This window comes from Lonchura striata, chromosome 1 (assembly GCF_050655825.1).
Source record: "Lonchura striata isolate lonStrDom1 chromosome 1, ASM5065582v1, whole genome shotgun sequence".
In the NCBI taxonomy this organism is placed as follows: Eukaryota; Metazoa; Chordata; class Aves; order Passeriformes; family Estrildidae; genus Lonchura; species Lonchura striata.
Window position 1 is genome coordinate 64,841,272 of NC_140703.1, and position 27,128 is coordinate 64,868,399.

At 40.1% G+C, this 27,128-nt stretch overlaps 1 protein-coding gene across 1 annotated transcript; it reads right to left on the reverse strand.

Moving 5' to 3' along the window:
- Positions 1-1,593: 1,593 nt before the first annotated feature.
- C1H13orf42 (chromosome 1 C13orf42 homolog) lies at positions 1,594-27,128 on the reverse strand. The gene is made up of 3 exons (XM_077781414.2): positions 19,813-27,128; positions 16,981-17,128; positions 1,594-16,146 (listed from the first exon to the last, which is right to left on the reverse strand). Exons 1-3 carry the CDS (start codon positions 20,224-20,226, stop codon positions 15,914-15,916), a joined length of 795 nt encoding a protein of 264 aa, XP_077637540.1. The 5' UTR covers positions 20,227-27,128; the 3' UTR covers positions 1,594-15,913.

A 27,128-nucleotide genomic window follows, 5' to 3' on the forward strand; every position in this document is an offset into this window, starting at 1 on the left:
AAACAACTATGCTTAATATTATTTAGACACAACTATTAGAACTTATCCCAAGACTCCTTGAAAGGAAAGCTGAGGGAATAGGCTAGTATAAACAACTGAGGAAAGCCTCCTGCACAGGCTAAGGTACAGCTGTGTCTTCAGCTTGTCACAATCCCCCACAGAGAACTATACTTCATTCATTGGAGACACTATATTCTCTCTTTTTCCCAGTATACTCTCTAGAAGTAGACAATCAACTGCCTTATGAATCTGGCTGATGCACCTGGCCACAGAATAGAAGACCATATTTAGCCATCTAGGAAGAGCTCTGTACACCCAAAAGGCTTTCTAGGAAACAAATCCTATCCTTGCTCCCTTTATCTCCAGTACCAACCCTGTGACACAATAAAAGCAGGACTTGTTTCATGGATGAGAATCAAAGACACTTGGAAGGTTTTCCAGACATTTTAATCAACAGCTTTAATTTTCATGGGGACATGGAGAAGATGTTCCAAAAGGAGAACAAAAGTAGAGCTAAACTCATTTGTAATGATGCATTAATGAAAATATTTTTTTAATGTGTTCCTTGGCAACTTCTCTTCATTCCCACTGAAGTCAGAACTAAAGTTTTCACTGGGAGCTGCCATGACAATGTAAAGAAACAACAAAAAAAAACTATATCCTATCAGAAAATTACATTTAGGATCTCAGGTGCTTGGAAATGGAGGTTGCTTAATGGAACAAAAAAAAATCTCCAGAAAATCTGATAGTCTGTATATTATTTGAGTTTATATAAAACATTTATTCCCAAAATCTTTGGTTACCTAATCTTTTTGTTTGTTAGATTTGTGTTGTTCAGTTTTGTTGTGGTATTTTTTTATCTTCTCATCTCTCTGGTTTCTTCCACAGAGACACAAGTAAAAAGATATTTCTGAGCTTTAGCATGGGCTGTGTTTCTCCCTGGGTTAGATTAATTTTTTTCCTTTTGCTTTGAGAACAAAGTTGACTACATTTTTTCCTCCTCAGAATGGGGAAGGTAACTGGTAGATGGACAACAGAAAGCTATTTATCTAAACAGGCCCCTGAATTTCATACACTTGATGTGAACTCCTTAATATTCATATCTGCTTGCTTGATACAAAGCTGAGTGAATGAAAATGATGAATAAGGATTAAAAAAGCTCTATTTCATAAGAAATGTAAGATAATGACAGTGCATGGGTAAGAAGCCAACCCATAGGCTTGTCTCTCTGAAATAAAGTTTAGTTCCATGTTAACCCAAATATACTGCCCTACTGCTTCATCAAACACAGACTGTGAAAAAAATGCACAGCAGAATCTTCTATCTTCAACTCCAAGCCTCTCTAACAGGATTAGAAATAGATTACAAATTCTCTGTAAAAGAACATAATAAGTCAAAATAGAGACACCAAGACCAAGGAGAGTGCCGCGCTCCCGCCCCAAATCCCTTTTCTCTCAGCCCCGGCTAGCTCTTGTGGGGCGAGGGCGGGCGATGGAGGCACCCTCCGCCGCTCCCAGCTGGGGTTTGGAGAGTGCCTTTGTGGGTTCCGGGCAGCGCTGGCAAGCCTCGCGGTGGTAAATGAAGAGCGGATCCTGCTGGGGGCTAAGTCCGAGTTTATTGTAGCCCAACGGGGCCAAATGTCCTAGAACGGTGCCAGCCAACAGGAACAAGCACAAGGTGCTTGCACTGGCTTATAAACTGTAAGGGAGGGGTATCCAACGACCAGTGGGGATAGGGATAGGGGGTGGCTCCGGGATGGGGGGACATGGTGGGGTCCAATGGGGGAAGGATATGGGGGGAGCCCCAGGTCCTCGCCCAATCACCCGGTGCCCTGAGTAGAAGCTTCTGGATGGATGGGAAGGGGCACCGAGTGATAGACAAGGCACCCGGGGGGGGTAAAATGCCTCTTTCAGGGTGATGGATAGACACTGGGAAGGCGGGAAGGGAGGACAAGGCGGGAAAAGTGGGGATAAACCAAGTTGCACACGGGGGTACAAAGGAATAAACCAATACATAATACAGGGATAATAAAACATACAAATAACGCAACTCCACAGGAGAGGATTTTGAGAGGCATAAATGCTGTTAAAAAAAGAAAAAAGCCTTGCTGAAGGTTTTGAATGTCTTTCTGTTCTTTGTACCTTCAGAAACCTTCTTTATCTGTAATAAACTGGTACCAGAGCCTCAACTGATTAATAGAAAAATATTTTTATTTTCCACAGAACAAAATATCTTAACAAAACTGTTTTGTAAAACCTTCTCATTTTTTTTTTTCATGGGATGATTTTTATGTGAAAATAGAAAACAGTGTTCTCTGGAGGTTGTCGTAAGTCCAGAAAACCAGTTTTGTGAAAATGGCTACAGAAAAAGATCCTGCACATAATAATGCAAACATGGTTTTTTATTGCTATACAAAACTTTGTATGACACTGGAGTCTGCCTCCCTCCAGTAACTTGTGAGATGAGTCAGCATTGCAAATATTCCCATGGACAGAGAAAAGCAATACGTGCAGTTCATGTAGTTTGGTAGAAATGGCAGTATTTTGTCTGCCACAACTGATTGAAATTCTGTGGCTGACCAGTGGAATAGATCAGAAAGAAGAAAAAGAAGCCAAAGACAGTCACCCAAAACCACTGAACTGTAGCACATCTGGGAATGTATAGAAATATATATTGTACATGAATCCTGGCACATTCTAGATCAACAGTCCTTGAAACCAGGATGTCTCCTTTAGCTGGTTTATGTGTGTGTCTGTGTGTGTGCACAAACACTAGTGGTGGTAGTAGACAGCCATCAGCAGTGCTTATCTAAAATCTGAGGAATTACCATTCAGACAAAGAATAAATAGTTTCTTCCTCTTCATCGTCATTCCAGACATCAATGTCCTGTATGACAGCAGCTATCAAAGATGTGTTGCATTTTTTACTTCAGACACTTCTTTGGAAAGCTAACAGAACCATTCTTGTCTCCTCCTCTAGTTGTATAAGCAATCACAGCAATTATATAACTGACGAAAAACCAACTTCCTTTCAGGACAAATATACACAAAATAATTGAAAGAAATGAAGAGGGATCCAGAATACATGTTTTTCCTGAGAAGATAACTCAATGCACCACAAACATAAGTTAAGCAAAAAGCCTAAAACAACTAGAAGAAAATAAACTCACTGCATATCATGGTCTGGCTGCATTTAGAGAAGAAAACTTCTCCCACTAAATCCAAACTCTGCAATCCCTGCATAAATCAATGACATCACCTTTGATGACTCACTGCTTACAATATTTATATTCAGCAGGCTATCTCCCTCGTGGGAAAGTGTCTGCACTGCTGAGACCCATAACTCATTCTGATCCTTGTATGGGAGATAAAGAGGATGTTCTCTCACCTTGCCTTAATTTCACACACTCTGCACGATATCCCAGCAGGATTTCTTTTCTCCATTTCATGACAGTGTTGAACAGAGTTTTGTCTGCTATGAAGCTTCAGCTTATGCTGTCTAGGGAACAGCATAGAGAAGACCATATGTGAGTGTGCACATGTTCCTGTGCATGACATGAATCATCTCAGTAGACTGTTTTAACATGATGCACTTAGATAACACAAAGGCTGAAGATAAGAACTTACTAAACATGAGATGGCAGTGGTGAATGCAAGATTAATTTTGCTTCAGCCTGCAAAAGTATGTTGATGCATTCTTTCATTACATGCTCGAACACTTATTCTCAAATACTCTCTTGCACATTTTTGTTATGTTTTCCCATTCTCTGAGCTGGTTGCCCCAGACTCCCTTTATAGACAAAAAGAATAAACAAGCATTTCTGCAGTGCAATTAATCTTATCTGAAAATAGACATCCAAAATATGACAGCTGAATCACCCTTGAAAAATACCCTTCAATCATTTACACCTGTATAAAATAGAGTCACTTGCCTTGATTTGGCTCACAGACAATTGCCCTGTGTGAATGGCAAGATAAAAGACAATCCAACTCATTCTTCCCCATTCTTCTTAGATCACTGAAATATTTCTGGTAGATGAAAAAAATGCCAAACTGGAAGAGAAAATTGTAAGCAATTTTCTTCATTTCTGTAAATCATTGAATGTACTTCATTACCTTTATGAAAGGCTCCATTTTCTAAATTTGTCTCTATTCTTATTTCCTCTTTGGGCTGTTAAACTTCCACAGCACAAAAATACTACATGCTTCTCTCCCTATTTGCACTCTTCTTCTTGATTAAAAATTTCCACTGGCACTCACCATTGAAGAACTCTGGCAACAGACTATAGATGGCCTTATTTAAAAGCAGTCATAGCTTCATATTATGTTCTAATTATTAAAGTAAATTATTCTATGTCAAATCCCATCCAAGTTTATTGATTAAACACCTTTTCTCTTCTCTCTCTAGTTCAACCTACATTTTAGCTCTTATCTAGTACATCAACAGGAAAATGAAGTATATAATATGCCTCATTAGGTAAAAATGATAGCAAGATTTAGAATAATTTATATTCCTACAGATTTGTAAAACTTAAAGAATCTTAGCCAAGAGGTAATGATTCCAGATTTATACCAGAAGAACCAAATTCAACATCTGGATCATAATTTCATCCACAGTAAAAAACTTCAAATCATGAAGCTTCTGTGTACATGTGCTGGGGCAGGGTGAGGCGTGGTGGGTATGTGTACAAGATGGTGTGTCTCTCTGAAATGTTAACACCACGTAATTTTATGATTCTATTCATAAAATCTGTGAGAGAGAATTGTGTCTCACACACCTAACTAAAAATTATAAACAAAAAATATGATGTTCATCTGACTCTTTAAATGTTACTGTATTTTCTTTCTGTCTATGCTATTTATATAGTATTTGTCACTGCATACACCAGCTGCATAACCACTGCTATTTGGATATGATCAAGTTAAAGTCTTAGGACAAAGAGAAGCAACCATTAAGTTCTGGGGAGGAGTAGGAGGGGCCTGGAGCTGAAAAACAGAAGAATTTTGCATTATGAATTCCTGCATGTGACTACTCCTCCTCAGCAGGTGTTCTCTTCCCAGGTCTCCTCAAAGCAAGACTGTCAGGGCATGCCTGGCCAGGTGCAGTACAATGAGACAGTGCTTGCCTGGCGCCACATCACAAAGGCCTCCCCTGGTAAAACAGCTGTGAAGAAGCATTGCACTGTCTGTCCTCCTTTCCAGATAAAAAGATAGTGCATTACTTTCAGAGTAGAACTTCCAAAGACCTACAGACACAAAGAAAAGCTTGGACATAAAAGCTGCTGGTGGAATCAGCATGCTACATGTGTGACTTGGGAGATAAATCTTGAGCAAAGATCAGGAAAATAAACTAACCGACTGGAAAGAGGCATTTCCTTCCTTCTGCTTGTTTCATGGAGATTTCTATTTATATTTTGAGATATTGTTAATGAAAATCAAGGCTAGTTTGGGGCAAGCTCCACAGAAAGGCTGCTTCTCACTCACAAGCTTTGGTTGTCTACAGGGAGAAACAGGGAAGGCTGTTGATCTTGTGCAAGTGGGAATTCAGAGAGCAAGGATTGCCTCTTCACGCAGAGGTGCTGTGCTCTCCGTGTGCTGAGTGGTCACATCCATGTCTCCATCACTCTGTAGGGACAGCCTCTAGGACAGGCTTAAAAGCATCTGAAACTGAGCTCCTCCTGAATGAGCGGACGGGGCCTGTGGAATTATTTCATTCCTGGAGGAGATGCATTCAACAGGTCAGCTGAATAACCACAGACTTCACCTGATCCATTGACTAGATCTCCATCATCCTGGAGCTTAGACTTCTAACTTAGGTGTGGACACTGACATACAGAAGTCAGAACTTCCTAACAACTCAACCCCTTCGTCTGGCAGAAGGGTCTGGCAGGAGGCACTGGCATAGATGTGCTCTCCAAGCCATAGAGAAGGAGCAAAATGCCTTTACTTACTCGCATGTGTTACTTGAATCAATAACATCATCATACAGAGTACAAGTCATAAAGATATTTCTGATTCCTCCCTGAGTTCTGAAGAATATGGAGCACAATGATTCAGGTAACATACAGGCAAAATTATCCAATCCAATTCCACCTGAAAATGATTCTGTCAGTGACAAGGCTGGATACAGGGGAGCCAGAAAGCAGGACACAGTATTTTCCAAACTTCTTGATTTTATAAAAGCAATTTCCAAGGAAAAATAAAGGAATTGGATAAATCCCTGTCAAGAGGTCTTTGGAGTGGGCATGCAAGTGTTCCTCCATGCTTTGTCCAGGAGGTATAATTCCTAAAACAGAACACAAGTGGAAAAAATAGACTCTCTCTTTAGAGAGTCTTACGTCTTCTATCCTATATATTTTCAACTCAGTGCAGAGCTCCCTTCTCCTCCCCTGTTGAGAAAGAAGTTCAATCAATGCCATAGATTAAAACCTATACAGAATAATCAATCATTCATCAGAATTTGTGTCCTTCTGCATCTTCTGTGTGTGAACAACTTCCAGACAGCCCAGACAAGACCTTGGTGGAGTGCCAGGGCCTATCCTGATGTATCAGATGCTACAAAAACCTGAGTTAGAAGGAGTCTCTGCCCCAGTGCGAGCAGGGAAAGGCTGAGAAGGAAAGGGCAATAGCATGAGTTTATAGGAGTGGTTAACACCAAGATGTCAAAAGTAGACTTTGGATTCCCAGTTTGAAATAAATAAATAGATGTCACTCTTATCTTCCTAGTGAAACTCCTGATAGAGATAGGTCCTCTCATAGTTGCTTTCTAGATCTTCAATACCAATGGCATTAAGCAGCCAAGAGTAAATTAAAATACATTCCCAGTGGAGCTACTGACATTAATTTAATTTTCAGTTCTTTTCTGATTGCCCTTTAAGCATCAACAAAGCAGCATGAAAACTGCAGAGGGAAAGACAGGGTATATTTAGGCCACAGTCAGGCTGAACTGCTCTGAGATATCATATATGTTGCAAAGAAAAAATTTGTGATTCATTTCACCTACCTTTAGATTGCTAGAAGTCATGCATGTAGTCAGGGCTAACTGGCTAGAGCCCTTTATGGATTGTGAGAGAAAGGTATTTTGAGAAGGTGATTCATCCTACCCATCCTATCCCTGTGAAGAATATCTTGCATAAATGGCTATCAGCCTCTGGTGACTGCACAGGGAGCTAAGCCATGGCTTGTGCTGGATGCACAAGTCCTTAACTGGTAAGAGTCAATCCAGACAGAGTTCTACAGATTGAAGAGGAGCCCATGTGCCCTGTCAAGAAGAGTACACATGTCTGCAATTTTTTATACCTAATAGAAAATTCTTAGATCAGTCAGTCCACATTTTCTGCATGCTCTTGTATTTTGGCTACACATATCATTACATTTTTCTTCCGGTTCTCCTGATATTAGTGCAATAAGTCACTACCAGAGAAATACAGTTATAGTGGGAAGTGAGGGGAGGGGGTGGGGGGAAGGACAAATAAGACACACTGCATGCAAAACCATTTCAGAGGCTGAGAGCAAAAAATCAGAGCACAAGTAGAACAGCCTGAGTGTTTCTGGCGAGTTTGCAGGCGCAACACAAGTAAACATCTGAAAGACAAAACTACTATCAGCTCAGCATAGAAAGCAAGCTGCCAGATCCAGAAAAAGTGAGAGTGAGGCCCAACTTAAGCATGTGTGTGCATGCTGAAAAGAGCCAGAAAATCTCTGCAAATGTCACCATCCACTCTGGTTTGATATACGGGCCCCAGAGGCCAAGAACTTGACTCTCAGATCTTTTTTTGTGCAAACTGTGGCATCTCAGACTCACATTAAGAGCTGTCTATATGTTTTGGCTCAATATCTGCCCAGTTATGTTGGTGGAAGGAACTTCAGATTCACACCAACCTAACAGAGTTTATTTTGCCATCTCTCTGTGTTTAGTCTTCATATTAATAATTAAGTCAAGCAATGTAGATTGGGTTGGAAATTCATTCCTGAGGACTGGAGCTGTGTTCCGTGCAAACTACCCAGCAGGCACTGAAACTCTTGCTTCAAAAATTACTAGCAAGAAACCTAACTACTCATTTTTACCTAAATATCATCATTAGTAAGCTGTGCATTGCCATGGGCCTGTTATTTAAGATTTCTGCTGAATAAGATTACACCCCAAAAGTAATGAGCTCAGTTAATGACACCACAAACTCATTGAGGATTTTTTTCAGTTAAAATGTACTTTCTGTGATCTGTTAATGAACTCATCTCTCCTGTCAATGAACCAGGGCTGTGGAGAGACGAGTAGCATGAGTTTCCCAGTGGAGTATTTCCCAGCCCATGCCACAGCACAGGGTGAGTTGCACAGAGTCCCCTTCCCTGGCTCAGGAAGTTCTTCCAGTCAAGGCCATCTCCCTCAAAGGATTGTTGTCATTTGGCATGGCATTGGCTCACAGCTCTCCTCCACCTAGAAGAGGGTGGAGAGTCACCACTGAGCCAAGTGGGTCTCTGCCAGCTGTTTGCTGCCTCCTGACACAGGTTGGCCAAATGAGCGAGTCTGTTTTATCACACTTGACACTTGAAACCCAGAGAGGAAAGGTAAACCTGACAACAGGTAAAGGCATTATTCATCTCATGGGCAAATGAATCTCTCACCACTGATGAGAGATGTCTCTGCCTCTTCTGAGTTCTTTCCTGATTTACACTGAGCACAAGTCACTCAGCTTCTATGGGGATATGACTCAGCACTGAATTTTGGCACAAGCTGCTCAGAATTAATTATAATTGTGAAGTGCAGAGACACTGGAGCCCCAAGGCTATTGATAATTCTTCTCGCCATGTAATCAGATTTTAACCCCCTTTCACTCCATTACAAGAATCCTCAATTGGACCAATACTTCTCTTCTGGAGGATAAAATAGATGCGCTTTATGCAGGTCTCTTTGCCAAAGGTCTCTATAATGACATTTCAGAAATTAATTGGTAAATCCCTACTAAAGGAAGGGAAAATACTAACATATTGTACTTCATGAAATAAAAAGGGAAAAACAGAACTCATGAAATTCTAGTTAAAGCGTGATGGCAAGACCCTTAAAAAAGAAACAGTGCCCTCATTTTTGTGTACATTCATTTTTTTAATAATTCTGCTCATTTTGACCCCCAGTCCTAAATTCTTCACATCAATAATTCAAGTTTCTGTAAAGAAAACAGTAAATTTTAAAGGAAGAGTGTGACTAAATACAGCTACAAGAAAATCTCTGGGAAATTTGAATCTTTTTAGAACCAATGTAGCTGAACTACTGACAGATTAAAAAGAGGAAATTAATGGATCTCATATCATATTTTGGGAAAACCACACAAAAATTGGCATTTTTATCTGACATTTAGAGCTTGCTGTTGGATTTTTGTTCTCTCACCTCATATTTTCATGTTAAACAGTGATTCTGGAAGAAGCTCAGCAGGGTCATAGTGTCTGCTTGCTGCTTCTCTCTGCAGCAACCAAGTTACACCTGGTCATTGCTGTTCTGGCACAGCAGATGTGATTTTCTTTTCTTCTTCATGACTTCTTTATTTTTTTTTTTAAATGGTACATCAGTTGTGTGCCTCTTGCAAGAGCCCTGAGACATAGTTTTGTGAGTATAAGAGCAGCAGCATTTCTCAAATTCACAAAGCATTTATGCAAATTCTGGTTTTGTGAGTAACTGAACTTTGAGGAGCAGTGTCAACAAATTCTTGGGGTTCAAATTAAATGGGAAGATCAGTAACAACCACAGCCCTTCAGGAAGAGAGCAGCAAAGGCTGCAGAAATCTGTCAAAGCTGTGGGACAGTCCTTTCAGAATGTCACAACTCCAGAGCTTAAAGTTGGTAGGCTTACAGGCAGAAAGACTGGCCTAATTCTAGACTTGTCGTCAGTCTAATTTACTTCCTAGAAGTGAAGCTGTGTTTGCTCAAGCTTGGCTCCACACCAGCTTTTCCAGAAGCAGTCAGGCACCAGTGCATTTGTCAGAGTCACTTTACTCCCACTGATGCTAGTTACGTGCCTTTTGAAAATCCCACTTAAGGTGACTGCAAATCCTGCCCCAAGTGTACTCACTTGGGTTTATTCAACTGCAATTACAGGTCAGCTCTACTTGCACCAGAGTCCTTCCACCAAACCCCTCACTTTCCTGGCACAGCAATGATCTGTATCCCTGACATGAGGGTGGTAAAATTAATTCTTCATATTGGAAACTGAAAAGTGAAGCTATTGAAGGGTGAGAATGCTATGAATCAGTTCTCTCAGTGAAGTGATACTAAAGCTAGCTCTAACTTGGGAACAGCTTGTTTATTCTTGATCCAGCCACTTCTCCCCTTGCTGTTCCACATACAAATACCTGAATTGGATGGCAGCATGTTTGCCAATTAGAAAGGACTCAGTGTCACATCCAGCCACAACCAAGCACAGACTGAGAGCCTGCATGTGAGCAGTGACAGGGCTGATGGGTCTTTTTAATGCAGGGAACCTTATTATTAACCTGAATATTTTGAGACCACAGAGCCATCTAAATCTGCCAGGCTGACTTGTGGTCATAAGCAGTGCAAAGACGTCTTCCTTTTATTCCCCTTTAAAACAGTGTTTTGGCATAAAACAGAGGAAAAAAATTCTAGAAGTTTAGCTTTCATGCCCTAAACATAAACATATCCCTGGAAGACATACCAGCAGCTGATGCAGGAATGGGAGCAGGTTAGTTTCTGACTAACCAAACTGCTTGAATTAGTAAATTCTGAAATAACAGCATTACTAACCTCAAGAAGCTGGAAACCTGATATATTGAATCTCCTTGGCCTTGGAAGAAACTCCAGAATCAGGTCAGAATCCTTAGCTCAAACCTATCTCAAGACTGATCTTCTGAATGTTAAATTCCTCTGTTCATCCTTTTTTAATCAATCTTTGTATTTTCTGTACCTTAAGAGTGTATTACTCCCAGTGATGACATTACTTTGTCCATTTGTTTCCAGACACAGTCAAAGGCAAGAGGTCACAATCTCAGCCATGATTTACTGAGGTCTCAGTGTCCCCTGTGATGTCATGGCTGTTTATATACTAAGGAAATCTCTCCCTGGAAAAGTAAACTCATTTAAAAAACTAATGATGATTGGAAACTGCTAAAAAACTGCCTGGGAAATAAGGAGCCCAGAAGTGAATAACAGATACCCACTGACTGTCTCTTGATGAAGCAAAGTAAAACTTCCCTTTTACTTTCATCTGCAGTCCTCTTGTGGTTCACAGAAATAGGAGAGTTGCAGAATAGCTAGGAATGAACTGCCACCGTGTGGCCAAGGCACAATTTTAGTTACCTTTCTAGAAATTTTCAACAGCTGATGCTGTAAGTGAGAGTCCCCAGTACTTAATTGTGGGTTTTGTGCTCAATCACCTATTTTATTTAGGTGTCATGCACTGTGTCTCCCTGTCAGCGCCCATGAGCTTCTTGGCAAAGTCTTGCTTCCTTCTCAATCTCACTTTAATAAAAGGGTGGAATACATCACTTTTAATTCCATAAATTCTTTTTACATTTTCTCTAATAGGTTACCTCATCTTCTGTGAGGAGTCAGGGTATCAGTCAGAGTCATTTGGGTGGTGATGCCTGGTCTTGCCTTATAAAAGATGGACAATATTTTAATATAACAAGCCTAGTAGTAGAAAACTTGTCATCATGCACTAAATTGCTGCTAATCAAACTGCAGGCTTTAGCTTCTGCTTCTCAGTCTGGTCTGAAGCAGCTGGGCTCATTTGTCATGATTTGCCCTAAAAATTCTTCCAGAACATTTTTCTACCTGTTAAATTCACAATAGCTAAAGAATCATTCCAGACTTTATGCAGCCTGTTTTCTCTTTACAGGGGGCATAATTCAGAGCTACAGGCCCAAAAGTTGGCAAAAGCCTCCTAAACACTGCCTGCTGTGGTTGGTCAGCTTTGTGCTGCTTTCATCTCCTTGTGGACGTGCCCCACCACCAAATCACAATAGGCACTCTCCCAGATTTACCCAAGCAGAATGACAAACTGACCCAACAGCTGTGAAAATTTTCAAGACACCCACTAGGTGTGAATCTAATATTTTTAATACACCCCCTCAAAGCTGGAGCAGCAGATAACCATGTATTTTTCTATACATTACCTTGGAGGACTTTCTGCATTACTCAAGGCAATGCTGACACCTTCTGCCTTCATCATAACTTTATGGCACTGCAAGATTCAAACCAGAGTTTACATCTTGTCCAGCTGCCAACTTTCCATTAGCTGCCTATATTTCTTCTGTTTCTGCCAAAGACCCTTACGATTTCACCTCACATGCATTGTGATTACACTGAGTTGCTCAACACAAAAGGACAAAATTATTTTGAATCCTCCAGGACATGATTTCCTCAGCAGACTTCACCTCTCTTCAGTTGCTTAATTCTTGTACACAGTATCTTTAGTTTCTCAAAGACAGATGGGGATGTAGTGTCACAGAAATATGAAGCTAGGGCCCCCTCAGAGCTAGTACTCAGCAATGACACAAGCTAGAGGGACCTGACATCCTAATACTTCAGCTGAGCTGGATTTGAAACAACAAAATAGGAGATATTTTTGCAAAGATCTTGCCTATTATTCCTGTGCACTCTGGGAAAAACCTCTTGGGGATCAGTGCTGCAGGGAACACTGGCACACAGCGACCTTGATCGATACAGCTCCTGCTTGATGCCCTTCACTCCCACGGCCTGGGGGCATGACTCAAAGGGCTCACTAACAATCTCTTCAAAAGATCTAGGTCATGTGGAGCTCTGCCAGTCATGAACAACTCTTCTGTGTGATTGGCATTGTCAGAACACCTCTAGTAGCTGCTTAATTTCTAGGATGCTATGCCTGAAAATAACTGCAGGTTGCAGCAAGGTCATTTAGAGGACATACCCGTGGCAGAATCCCTTCAGTGTCCATGCGAAGAGCTCTGCCTGCCAAGCCATGAGGGAATGATTCAGCGCAGACAGGGAGCACTTTTGTAGGGCAACCAACTGCTCCTGGAAGCTGTGCAGAAAGCCTAGGGTGAGCCAGTGCCAGGCAGGGACAAGGTTCTGTCTTGGGATAATGCAGAGGGTGTTGCCATCAACACGAAATCCTTCTCTGAGGGGACAGATGACACTGGGGATGGCGATGCTGCCCTTTCCTCTCTCTTACTCCCTTTCTGCTTAGCTGCCTGCTCTAGCACAGGTAGCACAAGACCTCTGAACCCTCAGCTCCCACCTCCACAGAGAGTGCCCTAAGGTGCACAGGTTGCTCTCCAGAGCTCTGTTGGATCTGAGCCATGTTCAGTGAGGACTATACAAGGGCTAGAAGAAAAGTGACTGTAGTCCTAGGATAGATGATAGAACATGTTCTCAGAGAAAAACTGGTTTTTTTCACTTGCTTAATTAGAATTTCCTAAGATGATGACTGGCTTGAAGTGAACTTTAAGAAAAGAGTAAAAAAACACTGAATCCAAATAGAAATTATAAATCTGATTTCCCCCTGCCTTTGTCTCTTATTCATAAAAGCAAACCAAATTTCACACTGAAGCTTCTGTGCTGGACAGCAGGGGGACTCTCACCCTCTATCACAACCAGATGATCAGAGATGTCTCTGTTTTACAAGGAACAGACAAGAGGTTACAGGGAAGGTCGCACATGTTGAAGCAGTCTGGTTCTGCACATCAAAATGCATTCTTAAAACAATAGAAAAGAGATCAGTTACTCCAATGCATAAAACCTTGGCACTATGTACATGAAACACATCCCAGGGCAGAAAAACATTGGAATCCTTTTCTTCTTTCTTCTCATCAGTATTTTAATTATGCACATGCATAAATCTGTTATAGTAACTCAAACAAGATGTTGAGATTTTCTGTCAGCACTCATCCATGTTGCAGGTTCTAGTAACAAAAAGATGGCCACACAGTCAGTACAAATGTTCCTCGGCAACTTCAGTATGAAATTCTGTTTGGAGAGGAGTTTCAGAGTGACACAGTTGCCAAAAATGTACAGTTCTGAGCACGGTCCCCCTTCTCTCACACATACACGGAACTGCAGCCTTGAGGCATGCCAGAACCCAGGGGTGTGTTTGGAACACACTGTGCTCTGGCTATCCCACCTGGCTGAGTGGAATTCAGTGACAGCATTCAGAAGCAGAATATTTTTAAGGGCATTCAGCTCAGAGCAGACAATATAGAACTGGGGAGGTAAAAAGGCAGCAACACAGTATAAAGGATATAGACTACTGTGAAAAGCACCAACAGCAGGGAGAAAAAACCCAGACCTCAATTTAAACTCTTCTTGAATATGTATCAATTATGCTGTCTAAACGGGTTATTTTCAAGAGGATGCAAACTAGGCCAAAAGCAGCAAAAGACATCCAGAATTGAAGTGCTACAGAAACAATTCTTCCATCCCCTTCACAAACATCACTAGAAAAAGAATCAAAATGCTTTAATCAAACAGGAGATGCCACCTCTGAATGGAGGATCATATGGGTTTTTTGGCACTTTCCTGTCTTATGACAGAAAGTGGCCTAGATCATTAAGTTCAGAGATATACTTGCAACACATGTCAGAAATGCCTTTTGAATAATTTAGTCACAAAGACTGGGAACACAAATCAGCAAGAATTACCACCTGCCAAATGTTCTGTGTGAGGGCACAAGGTTTATGGAGGTTTTGGTATATTAAATGGGCTTTATTGATGGCCAGTGCCTTAGGAAATTCATCCAAGCATGTGGACACAAAAACTACTGATCATAGAAACAAGAAAACAGTAGCAAATCACCACCTGGTCATACCAGTGCTGCCATGATCCATCTGTCATAGTCCAGCGCCAGCTGAACGATGCCAGATTAAAAAAAATCAGAGTAAGCAAAAGCTTGGTCCCAAACACCTTAGCAAATTCTTAACACAAAGTATGAGCTGGGCAAAACAGGCAAAGCATGTGTCTTATTAATTCCAAGTATCACATGTAATACATGTCACCTCCAAGATGAAGAGGAACACTTCCAGACTGCATTCATCCTAATAGAATGTCTTTAATGATGGAGTAGCAGAATTCCAAATTTTGGGTATAATCTCAAAGTGATGTGGTGGCTTTGTCTGCAAGTTCTCTTCTGCCCCTGAGAACAAATCATTAACAAAATGTTCTCCATGACTTTAAGCTTTTCTAGTGTACACTGGTGTCTACATTCATCAGCTAGGTGTTCAAATAGATGAAAACTAGCACCTGGTGTAACCACATGAAAAAAGTTGCATAAATTTTTGCATGCAGTGAATATTTTGATGTATCCAACAACAGAACCAATAGCAAGCAGAGTACAAAACATACTGGAGCACACTGTTCCCCCAGACACAACTTTCTAATGCTGATCCCCTCACTCCAGTGCTTTTCTGCTCATGCTGCAGACTGAGTGTATCTCGGTGTGGCTGTATACTCTCAGAACATAGAGTCAATGATGGCACATACAAATTTTTACAAGCAACAGGAGAAAATTCTGCTTCACTGCTCTGACATTGGAAACACTGCTGCAAAAACTCCAACATATTCACTGAATTCCTTGAACTGCTTTGCAGTACTGGAGTCAGAAGAAAAATTACTGCACCAGGCAATCTCTGAATCATTGCTTTCTGTAACAGCAGAAAAAAAGGCTTGTCAAGCTGAAGTTCCACCCAAGCTGAATGACAAAGCAGTATTGTTAGGCACAATTGTTAGAATATTTGATGAGTTAAGCCTTCATATGAGTCCAACATTGGAATAGCCATGGCTTAAAATACGCCCCCTACAAAGAACCTTCAGTGACTGCACAGGTCACTTCTGGAGTGTAAATGATGGATCAGTATTTAAACAAACAAACAATCAGGTCTTACATGCCCGATTTCATATATTCTCTCTTCAAGTGAAAAGGGAACATTCTTCTTTCAACATTCTTTCTTGCGTGTTTTAGGCTTAAATTTTAAAGTGCTGTATGCCCCTTCCACAGCTTTGGGCAGGTACATGGGATGCCTTTCCAACCTTTTCCTAGAGCCCGTGGTTCTCCGCTGACTGTTTCTTTGAGATTGCTTAGCTGCTTGGGCTGTATCTTGTGAGTATCTCCGGGGAGCACGAAGGATCCAGTTTGAATGCAAACTATGTTCACTCGTACTGGTAGCAACTAAAAAACAGAAGATAATCTGGGATTAATAGATTGTTAGTGACCTTTTTATCTGCACAGTGAGGGAACACAGCAAGGGTGCTTTCCGGGTCCTCCCTGGAGGTAGAGATCAAGAGAGAAACCTTGTTTCACTGCAGGATATCACTTGAGATGGGATTCATTTTATCTAGAATTTCAACACCTGCAGCATAAATATGTATATGAAAGATAGCCCTTTCAAATACATTCCTTGGGCCTTGCTAAATTGACCTGCTTCAGCTATTCACCCCAGCCTGAAGGAAAGGTGAGAAATATCTATATCCCTCTGCTAATTATACAGGAGAGATTCTGACCTTAGATTGGCACATCTTCATTTCTTTGGGCAATCCCATCCTTTCCGATGAAAACCTCCAGTTATTTAGCTTTATCACTAAATGGCTTATTTTTTGATAGTTGTAAAGGAGTCACCCAGCCATTTCTCAAAAAAAAAAAAAAAAAAAAAAGAAGAAAAAATACATTTCTACTTTCTATAGCTCTCTAAAGACAGCTTGAGGTAGATATGCAAGGATGGAGTTCAGCCCTGAGCAGAAGGCAAGCACTATTTCAACTCTGCACATGCTATGTTTGCCATGTAATGACTGCACATAAAATAGTTGCATCCATTCAACAGGGAACAAGTGATGCATTACTCTAATTGTACATATTGCATGTAATGGTCCTAGATTTGGGAAGCAAAATTAGAAGATAACTGATTAATTAAATAAATTAATTAAACAAATGTGATGCCACAATGCTGTTCCTCTCTCTACCCTCTGCACACCAAAACCCATCATATTTGGCTGGTTTATACTGCACCATCGAAATCGACATCCACATTTGGCAGATCCATGCCAGGAACTCTCCGCCATCTCTCTGAATCCAGGTCTGCAATGACTGAGTCAAAGAAAGCTATTGCTTCTCTTACATCTGAACTGGACTGCGGGCCTTTTGTTTCCATGGATGCCTGTTGATCAGAAATAGGAGAAAAAAATTAGCCAAGGTTTGGGCAGAATGATTTCTTAGTGAGCAAACCCCTTTCAAAAGATGTATTTGATGCCACACTTCAGGCTGTCAGAAAAGAAACACAGGTCCAGACTACTCCACAGTGTAGAAATCAAAGAAAACGGGACAGCAAATATCAAATATCATCGGACAAATATCCATCCTGTTGCATGTTCAACAGCAACTATCTTCCACTTGGGCACTATGGCCAGGTGTTAAGAAATCCCTCAGAATCCATGTACCAGGCCATTTAATGGGGTGGCTAGGTGACAGTTGGGCTTTGTGGCCAAATTTATTCTGCCTAGCACTAGGCTCCTAAGGAGACACACATTAGAAATGTAGTCATGCAGGGCTCCTTCTGTAATTAATTCTGGGCTCCAGTACCTCCAGAAGATGAGTCAGGACTTAAGTAGGCTGCACCCTCCTCTGCAGGCAGCTCTTTCTCTCAGCTGAAAAGGGATTGAGGGGTAACTTTGTTACTAATTTAAGCATCTTATTAAAATGCCTAGGTTAGGTGAAATTCATCCAGATCTAGATTGCTGAAGTCTTTTTGAAATTAAAAAGGATGGTATGCACTAAAATATGAGTCATTCAACACTGTGATAATTCCCACAGGAAAGCCACACAGTTTAAAATTAGGAGCCTGTCTTGATGAAAAAGGAAATGCCTATCTATAAATGCTGAAGCAGTCATAAAACCTGGGTTAGGGATTGTGAAGGTACATATGAGATGAATAATTCCTGCCAGGCTCTACCTAACGAAGAGACATATATTTTCCTTGCTAGTCCAAGTCAGGTATACTGTCAGGCTGCAATAGCAGCTCAGAAAATTGCTACCCTGGGTTTCAATGAGAGAAAAGGATACGTGCTATATCACAGCTCTGAAAGACCAGACTGTTCCCTGTTCTGTGGAGGCAGAGATATGAACTAGCTGATTCCCCTCCTGACATTATGGGTTGATTGACATCCTCAGAAGTGTTAAAAGATAGCTGCTACCACACATTTACTGGAAATAGTGACTGCTATTATGACTAAGCCCTTATTGGTTAAAAGGCATTTTAAAGACATGCCTATGGGCTCCCAGCATCTGACCCACTATTCTTTTCCACTAGACACAAGTGGCACATTTTGAATCCATGGCCAGTCTGAAGTCCAGGACCCAGGGATCTTTGGATCAAAACTCCCATGAGGATAGGTTTGTCTGGACAAATTACCTTCCCATAAATCCTGCAGCAAGTTAGAGAAAGAACTGAATTTCCACTGACAGGCAATTTAATAAGAACAGGTAACTTGGGACAAAACCATTCAGGCCTGGTGATAACACAAACCTTGCAATCTGTGAACATAAAATGTGTAGTTACAAAGAAAAATAGGCTGAATCTTGTAAAAGTCTTCTTGACCTCTCCCTAATTTTTACAAAGCCAGAGATGTGCAGCTGTGACCCTGCCATTTGTGTTGGCAGGAATATCCTGCTGATGTTCCTGTCTGTTTCCAAGGAGATGGGTGTTGGAGTGAGTATGCCAGTCATTACCAGGACTGTTCATACACAGGGGCTAGCTGGCCAAAGTCAAATGACACCATTCTTAGCCTCAGACTGTGGGAGATCCAATTGTTTGTCAAAAAACACATTAAGATTTTGGTGTTTTTCTTAAGCAGTATTTTCAGCAGCAACATTACTTCAAAAAATATGGAAGCAACATTAATCAAAGTCATAGCCTGGCCTAATCAGTAATTTCAGCCCTACATCCCTTCTTCCCACCATCCCCATCATTATCCAGTTTAAAGGCTGCACTGGATAACCTGCAAGTCTCCTGTTGAAGTCTTGTTTGCAGTCGTGTTACCTAAACAGATCATCCCACTTGCTGCAGTCCTTTGTTTTGTCCTCACTGAACCAAGTCTAGAATCAAAGTAACCATTGAACTGTCTAGTAACATGCTAACCTATAAAACTTTTAATTCTAGGATACATCTACACCATAAAATAATCTGCACCATAGATGATATTCCAGTTTTATTTTTGTATTATCATTACAGTAAAGGGTGAAGAATTACACTATCTAGAAATGACCCACCAACTTACTCAAGAACAGAGAAAGGAAACCTTAAGAATTCCTCATGTCCCATATTCTACCAGAAGAGGCTGCACTGATGCTAAATTTAGCACTGACATGTTAACTGACCACTCAGGGAAAAAAAAAAATTCCTCCTTGTTTCAGTGAATTTATAATTATTTTGTATAAGTAATTTTGTCAATAACAAGACTGCCAGGAAATCCATGGTTTACTGCATTTGTCAGTCATTAACAGCTATAAATAATCATAGTGAAGGACTCCAAAGTAATTAAATAGAATGTCAGAGCTTGCTCTTTTATAATGTTTTCCATACTCTCATAACTTTTTCCTACTTTCTCTCTCCCAACATTTCCCCCCCTCAGACAGACATATACATTTCTTTCTATGACCAGCCATTAATTTCTAATTTTACACAACTTAGAAAGAATCTTAAGGTATTTAGCAACATTTCAAATAATACAAAAATAAAATGACAACTAGCTGAAAGCAATAAAGCAGAAAACCAATACAGGTGATATAACTCAAATGATTTTGTTGCTTAAGACTAAGCACATGTCAAAAGTTCTTGGAAATTACCTTAGAAGATTCTTTGGAAGGAAGTGGAAGAAATGAATTTTTTCCAGTTTTGGATGATCTTGTGGATGCTGGAGAATCTGCAGCCATATGCATGGATTTCAAGTTATTGATGTTTTCAAGATATTTTTTCCTCAAGGCTAGCAGATCCTGTAGGTACTTCAAGCAGTCCTGAGTCTTAGCATACATCCAGTCTCTGTCTTCCTCTTTTGGCTGAAAGCAAGAGTCGATGCTGGCTGTACTTCTGCACTTTTTTAGTGGTTCACTAACTTTTTCCTGCTCACCTCCAAGGACATACATAGAAGTGCTGCGGATCAATCTCACTGCAGAACCAGCGCCATCACTGTAAGGGATGTCATCTGTCACGTTTCTTCGCTGGGAGTTGGGGTGAAATATAGAATGGATCTTTTTGAACATAATGTGTCACTTCCTCCCCCTTATACTTTTTCTCTTTCAGCTCCTTAATTTAACACTAGGTCTGGCAATCAGCAGCAGTTACCTTTGCCCTCAGCCGACAAAAAATATTTGCCACTTACTGTAATAAGGAGAAAAAAGAAACCTATGCTGCAACCTAACCTGCACCAATTGCTTTCAGTCTAACATTGTGAGAAGCATGATGGAAACACATAAATGTCTTTTCTATTCCATTTGTGTCTGTGAAAGAGCTTTGTCCTTTCCTCTGTTTAAAATATAGTTGAGGAGGTCAAATATCATGTTTTGACCTTTTGTTTGGCGTCTGGTCCCCATAAAAAGCATCAGCACGGAGGCAGGGGTTCCCTCTCCCGCGGCTCCTGCGCGCTCCTGGGCTCCCCTGGGCGCCGGCGGCGGGCGGCCGCGGGGCGCTGGCCGTGGTGCTGATCCGCTCCCGAACGCCGCGGGTGATGCTCGGCAAGAGCCGGCTGGAATCGGCCTCCACAGCGGCTAAAGTCTGGGTGGAAAAGAATAGTTTCTGCCGAGTGGAGTTCAGCTGCTGAAAGAAGTCGCTCTGGGCCTCACCCGACAGTAACCAGGAGATGGCTTCAGCTACCTGATACCACAGCACTGCCAGGGACCAAGCGGATTCAGATGTCAGGCTCTGTTACAGTCAATAAAAATATGCCCTGTGTAAGGGATGCTGTAAAATAAAACACTCTTCCAAAGTACTCCTCTGGTAAAATAATGCAGACAGAAACCTAATAATTTGTATCTTTCCACATTAGTTGTCCTCCTAGATTGGTGCAAGAACATTTAATACAGCGGGTTTGATGATTGATTTTTGGCTGAATGTACTGAGAAACTTTGACTATTATCAGTATACTCGAGGCACGGCTAGTATTTGTGACTATGTGTCCACATCAGGTATGCTTTGGAGATAAGCAGATAGTGAACTGAGGCAATCAACAATGATTTAAAATCAAGCAAAGATGCCCCAAAGAGTTTTCAAAAGAGTTTGGTCAAAAGAGTTTTTATAAGTGATCCTGCCCAAGCATTGACTGCTTGAGGAAAAACAATTATTTTTTAATCAAACAGCTATCACCCTGCAACCACTGAGCAAATGCCTTGTAATGCCTCTGGAAGTGTCAGTTGAAGGCTTAGGCATCCAAAGTTGCATAGGATCTCAACAGGAAAGGTATCTTGGCACATAAATTTGTGCCTATTGCTTTGGGAACTCTGAAAACTGGATATTAAGCATACACCACAACCATCTCAAAATGTTCCTTTTATTTATAGCTAAAGTTAGTATGTACGTATAACAACTAAGAATTGAGGCAAACTAGGTTTTTCCACTTTTTCTGCCTTCTAGTAGTAGCAATTCCAATTGCAGCTGAAAGCAGTCTAGAGGTTGATCTGAAATGTAGTCAGCTGTTTGGTATCTAGGACTTGTATGGAGGTATTCCATTACTGATTCTCTCCAAAGGTCTACTCAATCCCACAGCTAGGTAATAGATTAACTTGTCTTTATGCTAGCAAAGATCATTAGAACTGTGAAAAAAATATGAGCTTTCTCACCAGATTTACCTGTCTGAGATAAAGTTTTGGGTCATCAATACTGACACAGAATAATAATATTCCCATCTATATATTGATTTCCTTTTCAGAGCAAAAGGCTGTAAGGGGGTTTTAATGCGCTGGACCTGAGTGGGTGAGGTAAATATCTGTCACAGACATTTCAGGGAACTTGCTTACCGAGTTAAGAAAATTATATTTTTCCAGAATAACCATATTAAAAATTTACATAGATTTGCTACATGGGATACTGGTCTTTATTTTTAGACATGGTACAAAACCAGTGAGCCTCAGAGCACTCTAAGGCCTCTTAGATTTCCTAGTCAGAAAACTCACAAATCAAGAAAATCAGTGTGAAATCAATAAAATATTGATAAAGGCCTGAATCAATAAGGTCATTGGGAACTCCACTGAGAAACTGCTTACAGTACCAGACATTGCCTTTCAATTGCAGATTGATTTATAAGCTCACCTAGGCTTATAAAGAGCTACAGGGCAAAAAAAACACAGAACCAACCAATGAACCAGAAAATTCCCCTGAGGTTCTGTTGATGAAACCACAGGAAAAGGTGTGTCTCTGAAGAGTAAATCTGATGCTATGCACTGCATTTGAAAAACATTTCATATGGGCCATTGCTCTTCCTACCCTGCTTCAACTAAATACTGAAAACATACACTGACATCTCGCTAATTAAAAAAAAAAAAAAAAAAAAAAGCTTTCAGGCTCTAAAGAGAGTTCTCAATTTCAAACATGTTCATTCCCTTTTTTTTTTTTTAATCTTGCTGGGTCACATTCATTCTGTGCCAACATATGTGTCATTCCCATTGTCCATGATGTTATTTAAATAAGGAAGCATTAATAAATGCATGAAACAATACAGTAACTGCATTATATAATAGAATTTCATTTGCAGTCATAAAGGGTCATTTAGTTATTTCAGATATGAATGGTTCATTCTATGCTTTGGTAATGGGCAGTGAGACAATCTTTCCTATTGTATATTACTTTGTTTTCTTCAGAGAATCTACTGTAATTTAAATAGCTCCATGGATTTAAAAATTTAAAGAATGAAATAAAGAATATGCTCTACTTTGTTTTCTAAGAAGAGAAATGCCCATAGAAATGTCTTTTTGAGACATTTGCCTATAAGGCGTTTGCTTGGAAACATGTTTCCGGGGTAGTGTTTCATTTATTTAAACTCAGTTTCCCATGTACCTGTAAGTGTTCCTTTTTAAGGGAATAACAGGGCAATTATAATTCAGTCACAACCACAGATCACAGGTCTCTTCCCCAGAGTTATTGCTGTGGACTAATATGCTACTATTATCTAATACAGCTGGTAATTAGAAGTGAGGGTCTGATTCAAGAATTATCTCCCTCTGCACAGACACTCATCAAATGCCAAATACAGCTGAAGAATAAAATTTAATTCTCTTAATTCAAAGTTCCAAATTCATGGACAGCTATTAAATCATAAATAAAGACCTCCCAAAGAAAGAGCTTGTGAGAAGCAGATCAAATGGACCAGACTCATCAAATAGATCACACTAAATATTTAATGGCATCTAAGATTACTGGCTTTGACAAGGTGATGCTCACACCTTGCTTGTTCATTTGGCTACTTGAATCTGACTTCATTTACTCAATGCTTTTTTTTTCAAGTCACTTTTTTCCCTATTCCTGCTTTCAACAAGTCTGCCTTCTTTACAGCTACCACAGCAATCTAAGTTGCATTTAACAACATCCAATGACTCCCAAAACTGTTTTTTTTATCTAGCCCTGGTATTCTGTCAGCTCGTGATCCTTCATGACTGGGTAGGAAAATCAAGTTAGAAAATCCAATATATGTGCTTTGTTTAACTAAATTAACTACAGAGTTAAAAAAAACCCATAAAATCAAATATACAGATAAATACACAAGTATTTTTATCAATACGTTATTTGTCAAAATGCATTTTTATCTATTGAATAACATGCCAACATGCATACAAATCTATCTACATGATAGTTAAATTTCATTATGAGTGATACAAAGGAATGTCAAATCATCCTTGAAACAAAGTCCTGATTTCAAAGGAAATCTTTGATAAACTGTAGATGACAACATATTCTTTTTTTATCATAAAGTTTTATCCATCTGTTGTATCATATCAGTTAGGATAATACATTTTATTATATTTTAAAAATTAAAATGAGAACAATTTATTTGCTTTTAAAGAAAAAAAAATCGACACATAAAATATGTGAGTGGATAGAAAAGTTACTGAGGCTTGTGCTATTTTAGCTAGTTCAGAAACTAGAGCACAGTTGTCAGTCTCTGCTGAACTCTTACATATCTATATAGCTGCATAAAAAGTAGATTGTTTGGACAGAGCTAATTGAGAGAGTCCAAAACAGAGGAGAACAGAGTAAGCAATTTATTACAGCAAGTATCAACACTTTTCTCCCTAGTCCTTGACTATATCCTATATTCCCTTGAAGTTCTGCAAAGACACACACATATACAGACACAAAAGATCTGGTAAATATTTAAGATAAAGATAACAAATGCTGAGAATGCTGAGACCACAGCTCAGTTCTAAAGAAAAAATAGCATCCCTGGCTGCATATGGTAGTAGTTATGAAAATTAGTGTTTCAAAGATCACACAGACTTGAAAATATGAGGTGGTGGTGCATTTCCAAATTGCAAATCAGGTGCTGATCATCAGTGCTTTTGGAAGGTGGCAAGAAACATCCACTATTAGAGGTGCAATACCACTGGTTCCCACCTTGCACTGGCTAAAAAGGAAGATGGAAGAAATGACCTTGTTATAAAGTAAAGAAGAATCCTCAAGAATGGCTACATCTTCTCTTTCAGCCCACAGATATTCTGCCTTCCCAAAACTGCAATCAGGAACTGCTTGGTATGCTTCCTCTTTTGGGAAGTTCACAAAGTATGGGAAAGGGGATCAATTCTGATGACATGCATTTTAAACATCTATGACTGCTTCTTTGAGGCATTAAACCAGATAAATCAAGAATGAAATCTTCATTCTCAAGAATGAAGATAAAGATTTTCATTTGAGCTGATTCAGAGGAAAATGCAGTTAAATCTCTCTGTGTTGCCCACTCATCAATCTTGATTTTTAACTGTACATACTTGAGCCATGTCAGACAACACTAACCTGTCAAGCCAGCTGAGTCAGAACATTGACTCTCCTAACAGAAGATGAATAGGTGTTTTTTGTAAGTCTGGAACATTGTCTTTCCATCTGACCTAAATTTTAATCAAAGTATTACCATTTGACTTAGATTGTTCAAAATCAAAATACACTCTCCATAAATTTTCACCACATGAAAGATTTTGTTCATTGAACAGGTTTTGTTGTAGCATAAGCATAGCCTGGGACTAACAAAAGCAATAACTCCACTCCTACTATGCATAAGAAAATAAAGAAATGCCAATTAATGTGCAGTGACATGCATGGAAAATTATTACACAAGTGAGATATCAATACTTTAAAAATATTATTGTTGTTGCTGTTGTTGTTGGGAAAATTTTTGTGTATATTCTGTGACAAAGCAATAAGATGAACATTAGTGAAACACACCCTGCTTTAGACTTATGTCTACAGCTGTTGTTTGGCAGCCTTTTCAGAGGGTGAGAGGTTACCACACTTATCCCCTGCTGTATCTAACCTCCTCCTTCCTTTTGTTTCCTCAAACAACCCTGCTATCATTAAAAACTCCATCTCTGTGACAAGCTTGACAGGGAACTTTGTCTTGTCTTCTGTCACACGGGATCAAGGGAGCAAGCAGTTGGCCTTACTTGTTTTGTTGAAGGAATTCATGTCCTTTTAGTGGAAACTCTGTTAGGATCTTTCAGGGCTTTGTTAGTCTTTGTTGAATTAGGTATTGTCTCGCCTCTTGAGTCCTTTGTTCCCAAAATGGCTGAAGAATTATTGTGATGTCCAGCTTGTTGCCTGTCACATCCATCACCCATTGATGGAGTCTTTGGCAGGTGAATGTAATAAATACTCAAAATTCCTTCATGATAGCTCAATGAGGAATGGAGGTCATAAGCAGCAGCTCTTCAAATTGGTTTATAGAACACAAATATTTAAATGACCTGCCTGTCTTGATCTTTAACTGGATTATCTGTTACTCATTCCAGTTAAATTCTAATGCAAAATTATCCTTCCAATAAAGGATGTCCATAGGAGGATTTATGAAAGGGGACAGTGTATCTTTGGTAAGGGCTGCCAGACTCCATCAGTCATTCCCAGGCAAGGCCTTCTCACGATACCTACAGACTTTTTCATAGGCACCCTTGGATCTCTGCTTTCCAGACTTATCTCCTTCCTGCTCTGCTAACCCAGTGAAACAGGGAAGCTAATTTAAGTGGAGAAGGACCAGTTTGGCTGGGATATCTGAGAAAGAGGGGCTCAGTGCAAGTGAGGTATCATTTGAGCTCTAGAGAAGACAGAAAGACAGAAGAAATACATCTTCAGCACTTATCAATAATGGGATTTTTCGCATGTTAACTTTTTTCTGCTCGTATCACAATGTCTCTGGGAAAAAAAAAAAATACGCCTGTAAATGATCAAAAACACAGCCTGCCCTGTCCCTGCCCCTGCTGCTACAACATAATTAATCAAAGGGGACTTTTTTATTTGCTATAAGTTTCTTGAACACATCTTCTAGTACATCTCCTTCAGCATATGCAAAAGCACTTCCAGAGTGAAGCAATTTTGGTCACACTAAGGAGTACAAGGAGCCAGCCAGGACCCTTTCAGCAAGGAGCAGCTACACCTGCAGTGATCCTACAAGACCTGAATCCTACAACACCATCACTACCATGAGCATGCCTCACAAGACATCTGCTCCAACAACTACTGACATCTCTCCATGCACTGTGAGAATTAAAAAGTTTTTACTGATAATAGGTAGCTCTCTGAAGAGAAGCAACCCAAAATAGACAGGATAATTATTAACCAGGTTTGGTAGGAGCAGTTTTTGTCACCTCTTTCTGAGTGGTCAGTAAAGAAGCAGGAGAAGACTGATTCCATGTTTTTCTTTCACATTTGCCAGTTTTAACAGAAAGTGTGGTTGCTGGTAAATATGAATTCTTTCTCACTGGATAATTTGATCTTCTGCATCTACTCACTTCCCACTTACCCAGCCTTCCACAGTTCTTGTAACACAGCTGTGTATTAAGACACATTTAAATGACTGGGGAAAGAGAAGAAGAAGTGGCTACACAGCCTTTCCTACCACTTTCAAGCTAAACTCCAAAGAGCATTTCCCCTATACTCCCTGTGAATAGCCAAATCATATACACAGGTGTGGCTA

Excerpts from the sequence above, each read along its gene's own strand:
- C1H13orf42 (XM_077781414.2), bottom strand. The coding sequence starts at position 20,226 with ATGTTCAAAAAGATCCATTCTATATTTCACCCCAACTCCCAGCGAAGA. Across the intron at positions 17,129-19,812 it reads CTTCCAAAGAATCTTCTAAG|GCATCCATGGAAACAAAAGG; the intron begins GTAATTTCCAAG and ends TCTGATCAACAG. Across the intron at positions 16,147-16,980 it reads TGTGGATGTCGATTTCGATG|TTGCTACCAGTACGAGTGAA; the intron begins GTGCAGTATAAA and ends TCTGTTTTTTAG.